This window comes from Nilaparvata lugens, chromosome 9 (genome assembly GCF_014356525.2).
Source record: "Nilaparvata lugens isolate BPH chromosome 9, ASM1435652v1, whole genome shotgun sequence".
Taxonomy (NCBI): Eukaryota; Metazoa; Arthropoda; class Insecta; order Hemiptera; family Delphacidae; genus Nilaparvata; species Nilaparvata lugens.
Genome location: NC_052512.1, coordinates 30,280,147 through 30,293,549, shown reverse-complemented (window position 1 = coordinate 30,293,549; position 13,403 = coordinate 30,280,147). Strand labels below are relative to the sequence as shown.

The 13,403-nt window shown below is 37.0% G+C and overlaps 1 protein-coding gene across 1 annotated transcript; it reads right to left on the bottom strand.

Moving 5' to 3' along the window:
* Positions 1–7,018: 7,018 nt before the first annotated feature.
* LOC111060365 (zinc finger CCCH domain-containing protein 13-like) lies at positions 7,019–8,178 on the bottom strand. Its single transcript, XM_022348029.1, has 2 exons — positions 7,948–8,178; positions 7,019–7,804 (listed from the first exon to the last, which is right to left on the bottom strand). The coding sequence occupies exons 1-2, from the start codon at positions 8,176–8,178 to the stop codon at positions 7,019–7,021; spliced, it is 1,017 nt and encodes a 338-aa protein (XP_022203721.1).
* Between the last annotated feature and the right edge of the window lie 5,225 nt (positions 8,179–13,403).

Below are 13,403 nucleotides of genomic sequence, written 5' to 3'. Positions count from 1 at the left end.
AATTGATAATTATAAACTTTTAACAATTAAACCAAAACTACAATCATAAACCATGGGCAATATTTCTCAACGTTTAATGCCCCACTGTTTTGTTCTGTAGAAAGAAGAGGACGCAAAATGAACAAGTAATTAATGATTAGAATAGTCTGATTAAATAGAATAGTTAAACGGTTGTAATATTTGAGGTTATGATTCAATGATAGATATTTGTAGGTTAGATTGGTTGATATTTGTTTAATCGAATTGTCGATATCACTTAAATCGATGTATCGAAGCAGAATGACTAGTATATGAATGGGACAGATTGAAAAAGTTAATTTGCTCAACAGAGGGTTTGTCGGTCTACAAAGGTAGCCGAAGTAAGGGACCGGAGACTCTAACTTAATATGGTAGGTGGCTATAATATAGTGAGGTGGAATTAAATTCACTTTAATAATAAAATACAGTGCAACTTGAATCTGCTGAAAATAAATCCTGTTGTCGCTATGATCAGACAGAGATAGTAACTTTGGAGTGAACCTTTCCTCCAAGTGATGACCAATATATCCAGAATCCAATACTTGTGCCGTAATTTGGAGAGATATTAGACCGTATGAAACAACAGGTAGAATGGCAAATCCATGCGAACCAGGTCTCTGATAAATACTATAGGTTATGTAGCGAAGTGCTGGACCAAAATAGTAAATATTTCGAGTACCGAGTTTAATTCTAACGTTGTCTATACGATCTATTACCTCTCTTTTCAACGTTGATCGGCTGATGATGCGGGATTCACTTCACCTCGGTGTAGCAGGCCGGTGGGAGTCGATTTACTATTTGATTCTGTGGGATACTCCCAATGACAGAATTTACTACTTGATAAGAAAAACGACCACCACTTACCACCAGAATAGATAATAGTCTAATGATAGATACTATACTCGCTACTGTCTGGCTATTGCAAAACAGGACGTGTCCTGAATGACCAATGTGTGTCGGCCGAGAAAGAACGAACTTGGAGGTAAAATGAAGTAAACCCAGTTTAACAAAACGGTAATATGGATATATTCTGAGAGATAAACTGTTCCAGCAAATATGAAATAAATTAATGAACAGATTATGTGAATGATAATTTTCAATAGATACAAAATAAATATTGGTTGATAGCAGATTTGGATCTTTAATTTATAAATATTATATAGAAAGTTCGGTATTCTTCAATTAAACAAAATGAAATGGATAATAGCCCTTGGAAAGGGTCATAAACTGAACTAGTTCAACAAGAAAAATCAAGTTAATATGAAATATTGATTCAGAAAATAGAATAAATTAATAATTGAAATTATTCTCAGGGTGTGGTTTCGCCTAAGGAGAATAGACCTTTTAGCTAAGTACAGCGTGGATAGTTAAATGTATTTAATATTATAAAAATTAATTATGATAAACTTTGTACCCTTAAAACTATAGTCATGACTTTTCTAACTGAACGAATTTATGTGCTGTACAATTTTCGCAGATTTATGAGGATCCCCTTTTATATTTGAACAACTTACGTAGACTTTTGTTTCCGTTTTTTGGTTCTTCGAAATATATTCGGCCGTAGAATGTATCGTTCCGGCTGGGTCCTTCCACGTGGCGAAAAATGTTGAACAGACTTCACTGATATGATTTCAGGGTTTATTTGAATGAAATTTAAAATCTTAATATCACAATTATTATAGGAACTTTGGAACAACTTTTTAAAAAACAGAAAACGAAGATTAAGTTACATGAAACAGAAATTAAAGCTTTTAAACAATTAGGTACGTGGACTAGGTCTGCATCCTACCGATGATCCTTGCAAAATGGCCTCGAGTCTTCCTCTTCCAATTTTCACTTCAATTTCTCCTCCAAATTTTATCTTGCCAAATTTACATATTAATTCGGGATTGGTCCGATTCTGTGACGTAACCAATACGCCGAATGGGTGGTGTCACTGTGTCCAACTTTAAAGCTTTAAAAATATGGTGAAATTCCTGATTTGAAGTTGTTCCAAATTATCAGATAGTTTTTTATAATTATAATAATACATAAATAATAGAATTCGTCTATGATGATATACTTTTAAATTGGCTTCAATGAACAGCTAATGATTATAAAACATAGACATGCTAGTATAAGATACAGTAGACAAGGATATATATGTTTATAACAATAACGAATATCATAATAAATAAATATTTCTTCCTATTTTTTTGTTTATATTGTTTTTTATACGCTAGAATATCGACCCGCAAACGTCATATATGGCTAAGCTAATTTGTTCATATATTTTTAACAAGTATATTTATCTTTGTAGTTTAAATAAATAAATATTCGGGCTTATTTGGCCTAGAAACGAAAGTATAAAAATGAAAAATTTAATAATATATTATTTCTTTGATCGATGTTTAGTTGAACTGCCTTCTCAATTTGCTACTTGTTAATGAGCTAGCCTTGGTTTGTTTCGGGGTTATGTTTTCATTTCGAAACTAACCTTCAAATATAACTTTACTGTTCTAATCCATCGGCATATAAACATATATGGTTTTTTCCATTGACTAATTTTTTGGAAGGCATACAATTACAGATTTATTTATTTCTTGCCTGGTAAGTTGGATAACAATCGTCTATCGACCTCAGATAAGATTATATGTTTCTACGATCATAGAAGCTATTCCGTTCTTGTACTAGCCTATGAACAAATTTATTCTGTATTTTGAGTGCTGTACGATCATTGGTACATCACAAAAAAGTCCCTCTAAATCGAGTCGGCGGGTTTATGATACAGGAACAGGATCTATGAGCGCGCAGGCTCGATTTACTCAAGTACCAAATGATTGACTCGGTATCTGCTATCTTACGTAGCGGGTCTCAATTAACTGAGCAAATTTTTGGTTCATCGAACACAAAACGGGTTCAAAGTGCCCTAGATGGTGCGCAGACTCATCCAGTGCAACTTAAGGTGATAAGGTACCCCTTAATGGCACGCAGGCCATTGGTAGTAATCTTTAGGAGTGAGGTCTGTCCCTCTAGTCTCCTATGAATTATATAGAGTCAAGCTGATTTTTTCAGGTTGATCTCTTTACAAAGGTGAGTGTAAACGATACTGTGATACATTTACCTCAAAGTATAGATTTTTGGCATTTCGCCATGCAATGCAATGTTTAAAACATAGATGTGACTTCAACAGTTAGTCGACATCGGGTAGCTAATTTCCGGCTACTTTCCTTTCGAGCAATCATGTGTACTGAGTTGATGTTTTCATTAGATACCGCCTGTCCTGGATGACTCTTACACAAAAATGGACATAGAACGTTTATAACATTTAACTTTGGCTAACTTTATATTAATCAGTAGGTATTATATACTTAAATTTGGTACAGACTAGGCGAATCGATTCTTTTTCATAATTTTGATCTATTACTTCATATCTTTGAGGTTATGGGTCGATATCTAATTCTTTTTCCATGCAATAACATAAAATAGACATATAATGATAAACATAAAATTATTTTTGGTCTTTCTCATTGGTTTTTTACATGGCATACATTTATAAATACAATATTTCCTCGAACAATTTTACAATTTTTGGCATTTGTGAAGTTGGCACTTTTGCTTGATGCGTTCTTTTGCTTACAGCTGGCTATCAATTTTCACAATCTCGAAACAATTTCCTGTGCATTCAGGCCGAATGCTTAATTTAATATTCTCAATATTACATTTAATAATATGTACGCAATTTGTGCACAGATTCTTAATTGGACAAATTTATCCGGCTTCATTTTTAATTATAATTTTCTTTTTCAGGTCTGTAACAATGTCCATGGAGCTTTGTTTTAGTTTGAGTTGGAACTCGACCTCGCCTCGTTGTGGACAAAATATCATAATATTTACACGGTGAGTATCACAGAGATAAAAAATTGTTTACTCTCTTTATCATCATTGATTAGACCGATGCCTGCTTATTTCGCTGACCACCAATGTTTATTCATCCTTTCGTTGCGTTTGTTTACTCCCGTAGCTGTTGTACCTTTTTCTTAGGTTAGCTAGGCTGATACTGCAAACTGGATCTTTGTTGACGATCTAAAATTGATAATTTAATTTTGTTTGCCTACTAAATAAACTGGTGAATTTAGATGATGCTTTCAATTTGCCTGTGATGCTTCAAATGTTTATTGAATGTTCTTATAATCTTGATAATGACTGGTTGAACTGGTTACATGAAATAGGTTAGGTGCTATGTTGTTGTTGTTGGAGACAATCACAACCGCTAAGATGAAATCCAGTGTGTATAATATCGTTGACATATGAAGCTTGGCTATTATTTAATGAAGTTGAATTGAATTTCCATTTTGCTGTCCCTCATTCGGTATTATTTGGGTAAGCTTGTTCCTATTTGATAATTCTTTTTCATAAATTTGAAGCCCCGGTATTTCAGGTATCGGTTCAAAATGTTTATCTGCCTTGTTCCTTTTACTATATTATTGTAATTATATAATTTGTTTGTTTTATCACCACCATTCATCAATTTTTTCCAATCGCATTCCCTCACTGCTTTCTGATCGTATTTACTACACCAACATATACCAGTTTTCCATTTATACCTTCCCATCATGCTTACAATAATAATAAAAAATATCAAATTACCTATCTTCACTTTATCAATAAATTTTCTCAATAGCAACATCACAATCTTTAACAATAACATCATCATATCAATATCACAACCTTTCATTAATACCGCAGCCACGCTGATAATAAACATAATACAGCACATCAAAACATTTCTTCTCCATTTCATACTACAATTTCTTAACAAACAATAATCGGGTACCTTCATTTCCCACATATAACTCATTGATTTTTTCGATTTCATACAACACATTTCCATATCCAATAGTTCCATATCATTTTCCTTCCAGTAACAATAATCCATGATTTCCTTTCTTCTATTTTCGGGTCTATTCCAATTGTCCTTCCAATTTTGGTGGTCACACAGATAAGCAGCTTGCTTAAATCTGATGTGCCTCCTATGCATGCCATCAGTTGCTTTTTGTCCCTCATCCTAGAGTCGGTCGTTGTGGTCCATCTGGTGGGCTTCTTCACAGTGGTTCCCGTCCAGTGTCCATGCGTCCTTCTGGTGGTGCGGTTTGAAACGGTCATGGGGGCGTCAGTGCGTACGTTTCTTCCCTCTCTTCTTCCGCCTCCTGGCCTTCCGATGCTGATTTCTCCTCCTATTCCTCCTGAAGTCGTACGGCTGGTCCCGTGTCCTAAACTCCTTCTCGGCGGCTGGTCGCTGTTTAGGCCCGGTGTGTCTCTGCCTTTTTCCAGACGTTAATCTCCTTGATCGGTGTTTGGATGTTGATACTGTTGACTTGAATTTGGCTTGATGGTTGTGTTTATTTTCTGAGAGTAGTTGTGTGTATTTGGATTTTGTTGCTGTTGTTTTATGGTGATGTGTACTATCATTCTCAATACTTGGGGGCGTTCTGCTTACAGGTGGATCTGGGATTGTGTGCGGTAACTGCTGCTGCTCGTCCTGGATTTCAAGGAGGCCTGGGGTCATTACTCTAAGGCGACGTCCAGGATTGATACCTGACAGGTAAGTTGACGAGAGAGGTAGCGTAGCGATTTCAGTTGTACTTTTTATTTGATTATATAAGTCGTTCTGTATCAAGCTACATTGAGAACCGGTGTTGATCAATATGCGGAGGTTTAATGATGCTAGCTGGATTGTAATGTAGGTTTGATAACAGGCATTTATTTTCTGCGGTAGGTTATCAGTTTCTTCTATCAGCGCTTCTGGAATGTCGTCTCGGAAATTTATACAGCAGTTAACCTCTTCTTCTAATCTGGTACTGGCAATCTCGAGGGGTAGATAGGTTTGAAGGGATTGGTCGTTGTTAGCCAATTGACGGGGTTTATACCTCACGTGCTTCGGGTGACGATGCTGATAACATAGTCGTCGCCTGTCCTGATTTCGCGCTGCTAACATATTGGCCGGTCTGGAATTCACATGTGTTAACAGTGCTTGAAGACAGGCACGGTCGTCTAGTCAGGAGTTCGGTGAATTACTCTGGTTGCTAGGTCCGGGTTTGCTAACTTGGCCTCCAGAAGCTTCTTTATACTGCGGCTTCTGCTGTGTCCGGTCGGTGTTTACTATGTTCTCCCTTCGATGTTGTTGATTTGGGTTATTGTTATTTGAGCGCCGTTGAATTTGGTCTCGTCCGTCGTAATGAGACGGGTTATTATAAGTGGAGTTGAAGTTTCTGTGGTTGTTGTTATATGTTTGTGGTGGGCGATTTGGGTTACGATGTCCGTGGCTAGATGAAGTGACTTGGTACTCTTCTCTGTTGTCGGGTTTGCGATGGGGTGCGTAGTTCGGTGAGACGGTGGCAAGCGGATGTTGATTGGGAGCGTGGTCATTCTGGCGGAAGTCGCTCTGTCTATTTCGGCCTTGGGGCTTGTCATCCACGGTCTGTAGACAATGTAGATAATTTTCCAGCTCTTTGAAGCTGGTAACTTGGTGGGTGGCCAATGCGAGTCGTATGTATCTCGGCATTTTATCTATGATTAATCTTACCAGCACGGGTTCGGGTACTGAATTATCAAGCTGCGTATTCAAATACCGGAGCCAGGTGATGAAGGTGGTGTAGGAATTATCCACACGTGTGTCATAATGGCTAGAGACAATTTCTGCCAACAAACCTTGTTGTCTCCCTGCATTCCAATACTTCTCTAGGAAAACTTTTTCGAATTCTTCGAACGTCTTTATCTCCTGGGCACAGTTGTGGAAAAACAATAGTGGTTCACCCGACAGAAGAGCGGTTAGTTTCAGGCGCCATATCGGCCAGGGGGTGGGCACTAGTTGGTGTATGGATTTAAGCTGGTTTATGAAAGGTTTTGGCTGTATGGACTGTGGCGTATTATTAAATTTTTCCAGATTGTTGACGAGGGATAACATGCTAGAATTGTCGGCAGGTGTGCAACTACCATTCAAGTTCGGTGCCAAGGTCATTCAGGATTCCAGATGCATGATTTTAGAATCTGTGGCGGCCATTTTCCTTTCCAACTGGGTTTTTTGTTCTTGAATGCCATCTTGCATGGAATTGACCTTGTTGCTTAGATTTTCCTGTTGATACGATAGGTGGTCTATTCGGCTCTCGAGGGTTGACTGGTTCTTTGTATTTTGTTCAATTTTGAGACTAACAAGATCCACGGAGGTGCTCACAGCTCGAATAGCAGTTTTAAGCTCTTGTTCTAAGTGCTGGCATCCACTTTCGCACTTAGTGTGATGATTTTTTAATTCAATTTGCAAATGTGCTCGGGTCTGTTCCTCGGTCACTTTTATTTGGTCAACTATTTTCTCCGTCATCCGCTTTTCTAGCTTTTGGGTTTCGTTGGTTATGTCGACTTGCAAGTTTGTGTTCAAGTCGGCAAGTTTGCTCTCCATATTTAGGGACATCTCATCCATTCGGATGTTGAGATCATCGGTGATTTTATCTTTAATTTCCTGGGCTTGTTCAGCAATCCTCTGGTCGACCTGTCCTAGGATGGCCGTAGTTTTGCTATCCATGTAAGCAAAGAATTGTCTGTACTCCTCTCTCCTCTCTTCTCTATCCTTGTCTCTCTCTTCCTGTTGCTTGCGCTCTCTCTCCCTCTGTTCTTCTCGATCCCTGTTTCTTTCTTCTCTGTCCTTGTCTCTTTCTTCCTGTTGCTTGCGCTCTTTCTCCCTCTGTTCTGCTCGGTCCTGGTCTCTCTCTTCCTGATGTTCTTTTCGGTCCTTCTTCCGCCGTTCGTCGATCTCAATAATATCAACTGTTCGTTTGTAGCAAGGGTGCTGTTTGCCAGTGCTATTGATAGAGGTCCGCGAGTATCCTCAAATATTGTTTTTTCTTTATTTGCAGGTATCGAAGAAGCGGCATATGGAGGTGAAGCGGTTGGTACATCCTGGAGCTCGAGCTGGGTGGACGAATGCTGGCCCAGGTTATTGGTGTTGAAACCCATGGAGGATATGCTGCCGGGCTCGCGACTCCTTGGGGTCTCCGCCTCGTCGTCCACTGGAATGGGGGTGCTGGATGGAGCGTCGTCGACTATTGCCGCATCCGCCTGCGCGCTGGGTCCTGAGGGTAGTGCTACTGGGTACGAGACATCCGAATTGGGGTTGGAGTCTTCCATGGTGAAGTGGCAGATTCTTGGCTGACAGCGTGGAAGTTCGAGTGACAGTTCGGTAGTGTGTGAGCAGACAAGCGAATCGATGCTAATTTGCTTAAAATTAGATAAGTGATGAGATAAGTGAACAACAAATATTTATCACAGTGATTAGTGCCGCGAGATGACTAGAGGATAATTCAGTGCACATTGACCTTCAATTGTTCGAGGTAAACATATAAACATTAAAAATTAACAATAAAAATAGGACATATAGTACTAACATATAGCAATTTCTTGTGAGGTAGGATACGAAACCTTCTTGTTTTATAATTTTCGTGTGGTTCAGTCCACATACAAAATTGATCTGTTCAATCTCAAGTTTGTTCTTTCTCTCCTCTAAAAATTCATCACTAGTTGACAAATCTTTTACCCGCACTGATCATGCAGGGCACGGCTTATTAATAATTGGGGTTCTGTGTCCCTCTAGTTTGATTAGGATTGTTATGATGAATATTCAGGCTAAGTTTGACAAGTTGGGATTGATCCAAAGTTTGAAAAAATTTCTGGGTACTAGTGAAATAATTATGTAATCTAATAGTGTAGCTGTACATGCCTAGGGGTCTCATCAGAGGCCCCACGTTGGGCGCCATGTGTCAAGTTCTGCTCCTGGGAGGGGCATGAACATGCACTACAATTGATACTTATAAACTTTTAACAATTAAACCAAAACTACAATCATAAACCATGGGCAATATTTCTCAACATTTAATGCCCCACTGTTTTGTTCCGTAGAAAGAAGAGGACGCAAAATGAACAAGTAATTAATGATTAGAATAGTCTGATTAAATAGAATAGTTAAACGGTTGTAATATTTGAGGTTATGATTCAATGATAGATATTTGTAGGTTAGATTGGTTGATATTTGTTTAATCGAATTGTCGATATCACTTAAATCGATGTATCGAAGCAGAATGACTAGTATATGGATGGGACAGATTGAAAAAGTTAATTTGCTCAACAGAGGGTTTGTCGGTCTACAAAGGTAGCCGAAGTAAGGGACCGGAGACTCTAACTTAATATGGTAGGTGGCTATAATATAGTGAGGTGGAATTAAATTCACTTTAATAATAAAATACAGTGCAACTTGAATCTGCTGAAAATAAATCCTGTTGTCGCTATGATCAGACAGAGATAGTAACTTTGGAGTGAACCTTTCCTCCAAGTGATGACCAATATATCCAGAATCCAATACTTGTGCCGTAATTTGGAAAGATATTAGACCGTATGAAACAACAGGTAGAATGGCAAATCCATGCGAACCAGGTCTCTGATAAATACTATAGGTTATGTAGCGAAGTGCTGGACCAAAATAGTAAATATTTCGAGTACCGAGTTTAATTCTAACGTTGTCTATACGATCTATTACCTCTCTTTTCAACGTTGATCGGCTGATGATGCGGGATTCACTTCACCTCGGTGTAGCAGGCCGGTGGGAGTCGATTTACTATTTGATTCTGTGGGATACTCCCAATGACAGAATTTACTACTTGATAAGAAAAACGACCACCACTTACCACCAGAATAGATAATAGTCTAATGATAGATACTATACTCGCTACTGTCTGGCTATTGCAAAACAGGACGTGTCCTGAATGACCAATGTGTGTCGGCCGAGAAAGAATGAACTTGGAGGTAAAATGGAGTAAACCCAGTTTAACAAAACGGTAATATGGATATATTCTGAGAGATAAACTGTTCCAGCAAATATGAAATAAATTAATGAACAGATTATGTGAATGATAATTTTCAATAGATACAAAATAAATATTGGTTGATAGCAGATTTGGATCTTTAATTTATAAATATTATATAGAAAGTTCGGTATTCTTCAATTAAACAAAATGAAATGGATAATAGCCCTTGGAAAGGGTCATAAACTGAACTAGTTCAACAAGAAAAAACAAGTTAATATGAAATATTGATTCAGAAAATAGAATAAATTAATAATTGAAATTATTCTCAGGGTGTGGTTTCGCCTAAGGAAAATAGACCTTTTGGCTAAGTACAGCGTGGATAGTTAAATGTATTTAATATTATAAAAATTAATTATGATAAACTTTGTACCCTTAAAACTATAGTCATGACTTTTCTAACTGAACGAATTTATGCGCTGTACAATTTTTGCAGATTTATGGGGATCCCCTTTTATATTCGAACAACTTACGTAGACTTTTGTTTCCGTTTTTTGGTTCTTCGAAATATATTCGGCCGTAGAATGTATCGTTCCGGCTGGGTCCTTCCACGTGGCGAAAAATGTTGAACAGACTTCACTGATATGATTTCAGGGTTTATTTGAATGAAATTTAAAATCTTAATATCACAATTATTATAGGAACTTTGGAACAACTTTTTAAAAAACAGAAAACGAAGATTAAGTTACATGAAACAGAAATTAAAGCTTTTAAACAATTAGGTACGTGGACTAGGTCTGCATCCTACCGATGATCCTTGCAAAATGGCCTCGAGTCTTCCTCTTCCAATTTTCACTTCAATTTCTCCTCCAAATTTTATCTTGCCAAATTTACATATTAATTCGGGATTGGTCCGATTCTGTGACGTAACCAATACGCCGAATGGGTGGTGTCACTGTGTCCAACTTTAAAGCTTTAAAAATATGGTGAAATTCCTGATTTGAAGTTGTTCCAAATTATCAGATAGTTTTTTATAATTATAATAATACATAAATAATAGAATTCGTCTATGATGATATACTTTCAAATTGGCTTCAATGAACAGCTAATGATTATAAAACATAGACATGCTAGTATAAGATACAGTAGACAAGGATATATATGTTTATAACAATAACGAATATCATAATAAATAAATATTTCTTCCTATTTTTTTGTTTATATTGTTTTTTATATGCTAGAATATCGACCCGCAAACGTCATATATGGCTAAGCTAATTTGTTCATATATTTTTAACAAGTATATTTTTCTTTGTAGTTCAAGTAAATAAATATTCGGGCTTATTTGGCCTAGAAACGAAAGTATAAAAATGAAAAATTTAATAATATATTATTTCTTTGATCGATGTTTAGTTGAACTGCCTTCTCAATTTGCTACTTGTTAATGAGCTAGCCTTGGTTTGTTTCGGGGTTATGTTTTCATTTCGAAACTAACCTTCAAATATAACTTTACTGTTCTAATCCATCAGCATATAAACATATATGGTTTTTTCCATTGACTAATTTTTTGGAAGGCATACAATTACAGATTTATTTATTTCTTGCCTGGTAAGTTAGATAACAATCGTCTATCGACCTCAGATAAGATTATATGTTTCTACGGTGATAGAAGCTATTCCGTTCTTGTACTAGCCTATGAACAAATTTATTCTGTATTTTGAGGGCTGTACGATCATTGGTACATCAGACAAGTAAACACTTTCAAGAGTAAAATATGATGAATCAAATTAAATTCTTCTCAATAACTATCTGAAGTATTAATGAAATATTAAAAAGAAGTGAAGAAAAATAATATAATAATCAAATAAAATACGATATGTAAAATAAGTAAGGTAGCCTTTGCAAAAAAAGTGAGGGAGAGAAAGAGAGAAAGGAGCAGGCTATGATGATTCAGATACCACTGACTATCGAAATTACCCAAAATAATACATCTGAAAGTTAAGGAATGAACTTCCCAACTCTCAGAAAAGGAAAATGTTTTTTCTATTAGAAACACATATTGATACCTCCATATCATGTATTATACATCCATTGATCACGTTACTGCTTTCTAAAGTTCCAACTGATTATAAAAATAAATGATAATACACTTCATGTAATTTGTATTAGAAAATAAATAGAATTATTATAAATATTGTGGTTCAAGTAAGTTTTGTTCAATGCTCACGTTGCAGGTTGATTTGTGTTCATCATGTGATAAGGCACTTGATTTCCACGAGATGCTTGTTCTCTCAATACAACAGTCATCACACGATCCTCCGCGTTTCTATAAAATATTTTCCCATCTCTAGTCCAAACATTTTTCTGTCCATGAACACGTGAAACCTAGTTGAAAACAGCCACTCGTCTTGCTGTCAAGTGTTCACGCATTACAATTCCCGAACCCTTCAGCATACGTTTTTCATTCAACACAGTCCGACGGTCACGATAGCTTACAAATTTCACAATTATAGGCCGAGTCTTTTCAGATTCACCCAAAATCCTCTGACCCACTCTATGCGATCTGTCAATACATGCTTTTTACATATTAAGTTTTAGTTGTGTGTTGAATAGATGTAACACCTTATCATTTGTGTCTTCACCAGCAACCTCTGGAATTCCGGTAATGATGACATTATTTCGCCTTTGATACTGTTGAATATCATCAAGTTCATTAAAGCAGTAGGACTTTAATACCACGAGTTCTTCTTTCAGTTGTTTAATTTCATCTTTTAACGGACGTAATGAGGCCTCGAGTGTTGCTCCAATAATACTAGACACACTATCACTAATACTTGTTGCAAGTTTGCCTAAGAATAGTTTATGTTCCATCAATAACGACACAACGGCAGCAACAGTAACAGGTGCTATCTGATTAGTAGCAGTCAAAGATTCGGATTCGCATGCCGGTGAGATTGGCTCGGCTGCAGACGACAGAGACTCAGCTGTTTGGGAGATAGAGATGTCATCACCACCCTTATCTTTCGCCTTGCCAGTTTGGGATCGTAGAACAGCTTTGTTTGAAGACATTTCATATCACAATTAATTCGAAAATCACCACTTAATGAGAATTGAAAACTCTTATTTGATAGATATCACACTAATACACAAGTATGACAAAAATTAACTTAAAAATCGATGAAATAACAGTGGAAAAGAGATATAACTCAGAGCCCAAATTGACATGCGTTCAGCTTGCCATCTGCTCTCTGCTGACTCAGGTATCCCTGAGTGTACACTGAGTGAACACTGAGTGTACACTGATGAACACTGAGTGTACACTGACGAACACTGAGTGTACACTGGTGAACACTGAGTTTACACTGCTGAACACTGAGTGTACACTGGTGAAAAATTTGCAAAAGTTATTCCAGGATGTAGGGAAAGCAATTAAATTTAAAAAGGGCTATGAGGCAGTCAGCTGTTGTCATCGGCTGAAAAAGCGCAACAATCAAGCTACACCCGGGATAATAGTAAAGTTCACAAGGAGGGAGGATGCGGAGGACTTCATTCAGTTGA

Bases quoted from the DNA above. Each gene is read 5' to 3' on its own strand.
- LOC111060365 (XM_022348029.1), bottom strand. From the start codon at position 8,178: ATGGAAGACTCCAACCCCAATTCGGATGTCTCGTACCCAGTAGCACTA. The intron at 7,805-7,947 runs GTACCAACCGCT...GATATTATTGAG, and splicing joins CCCAGCTCGAGCTCCAGGAT to ATCGACGAACGGCGGAAGAA.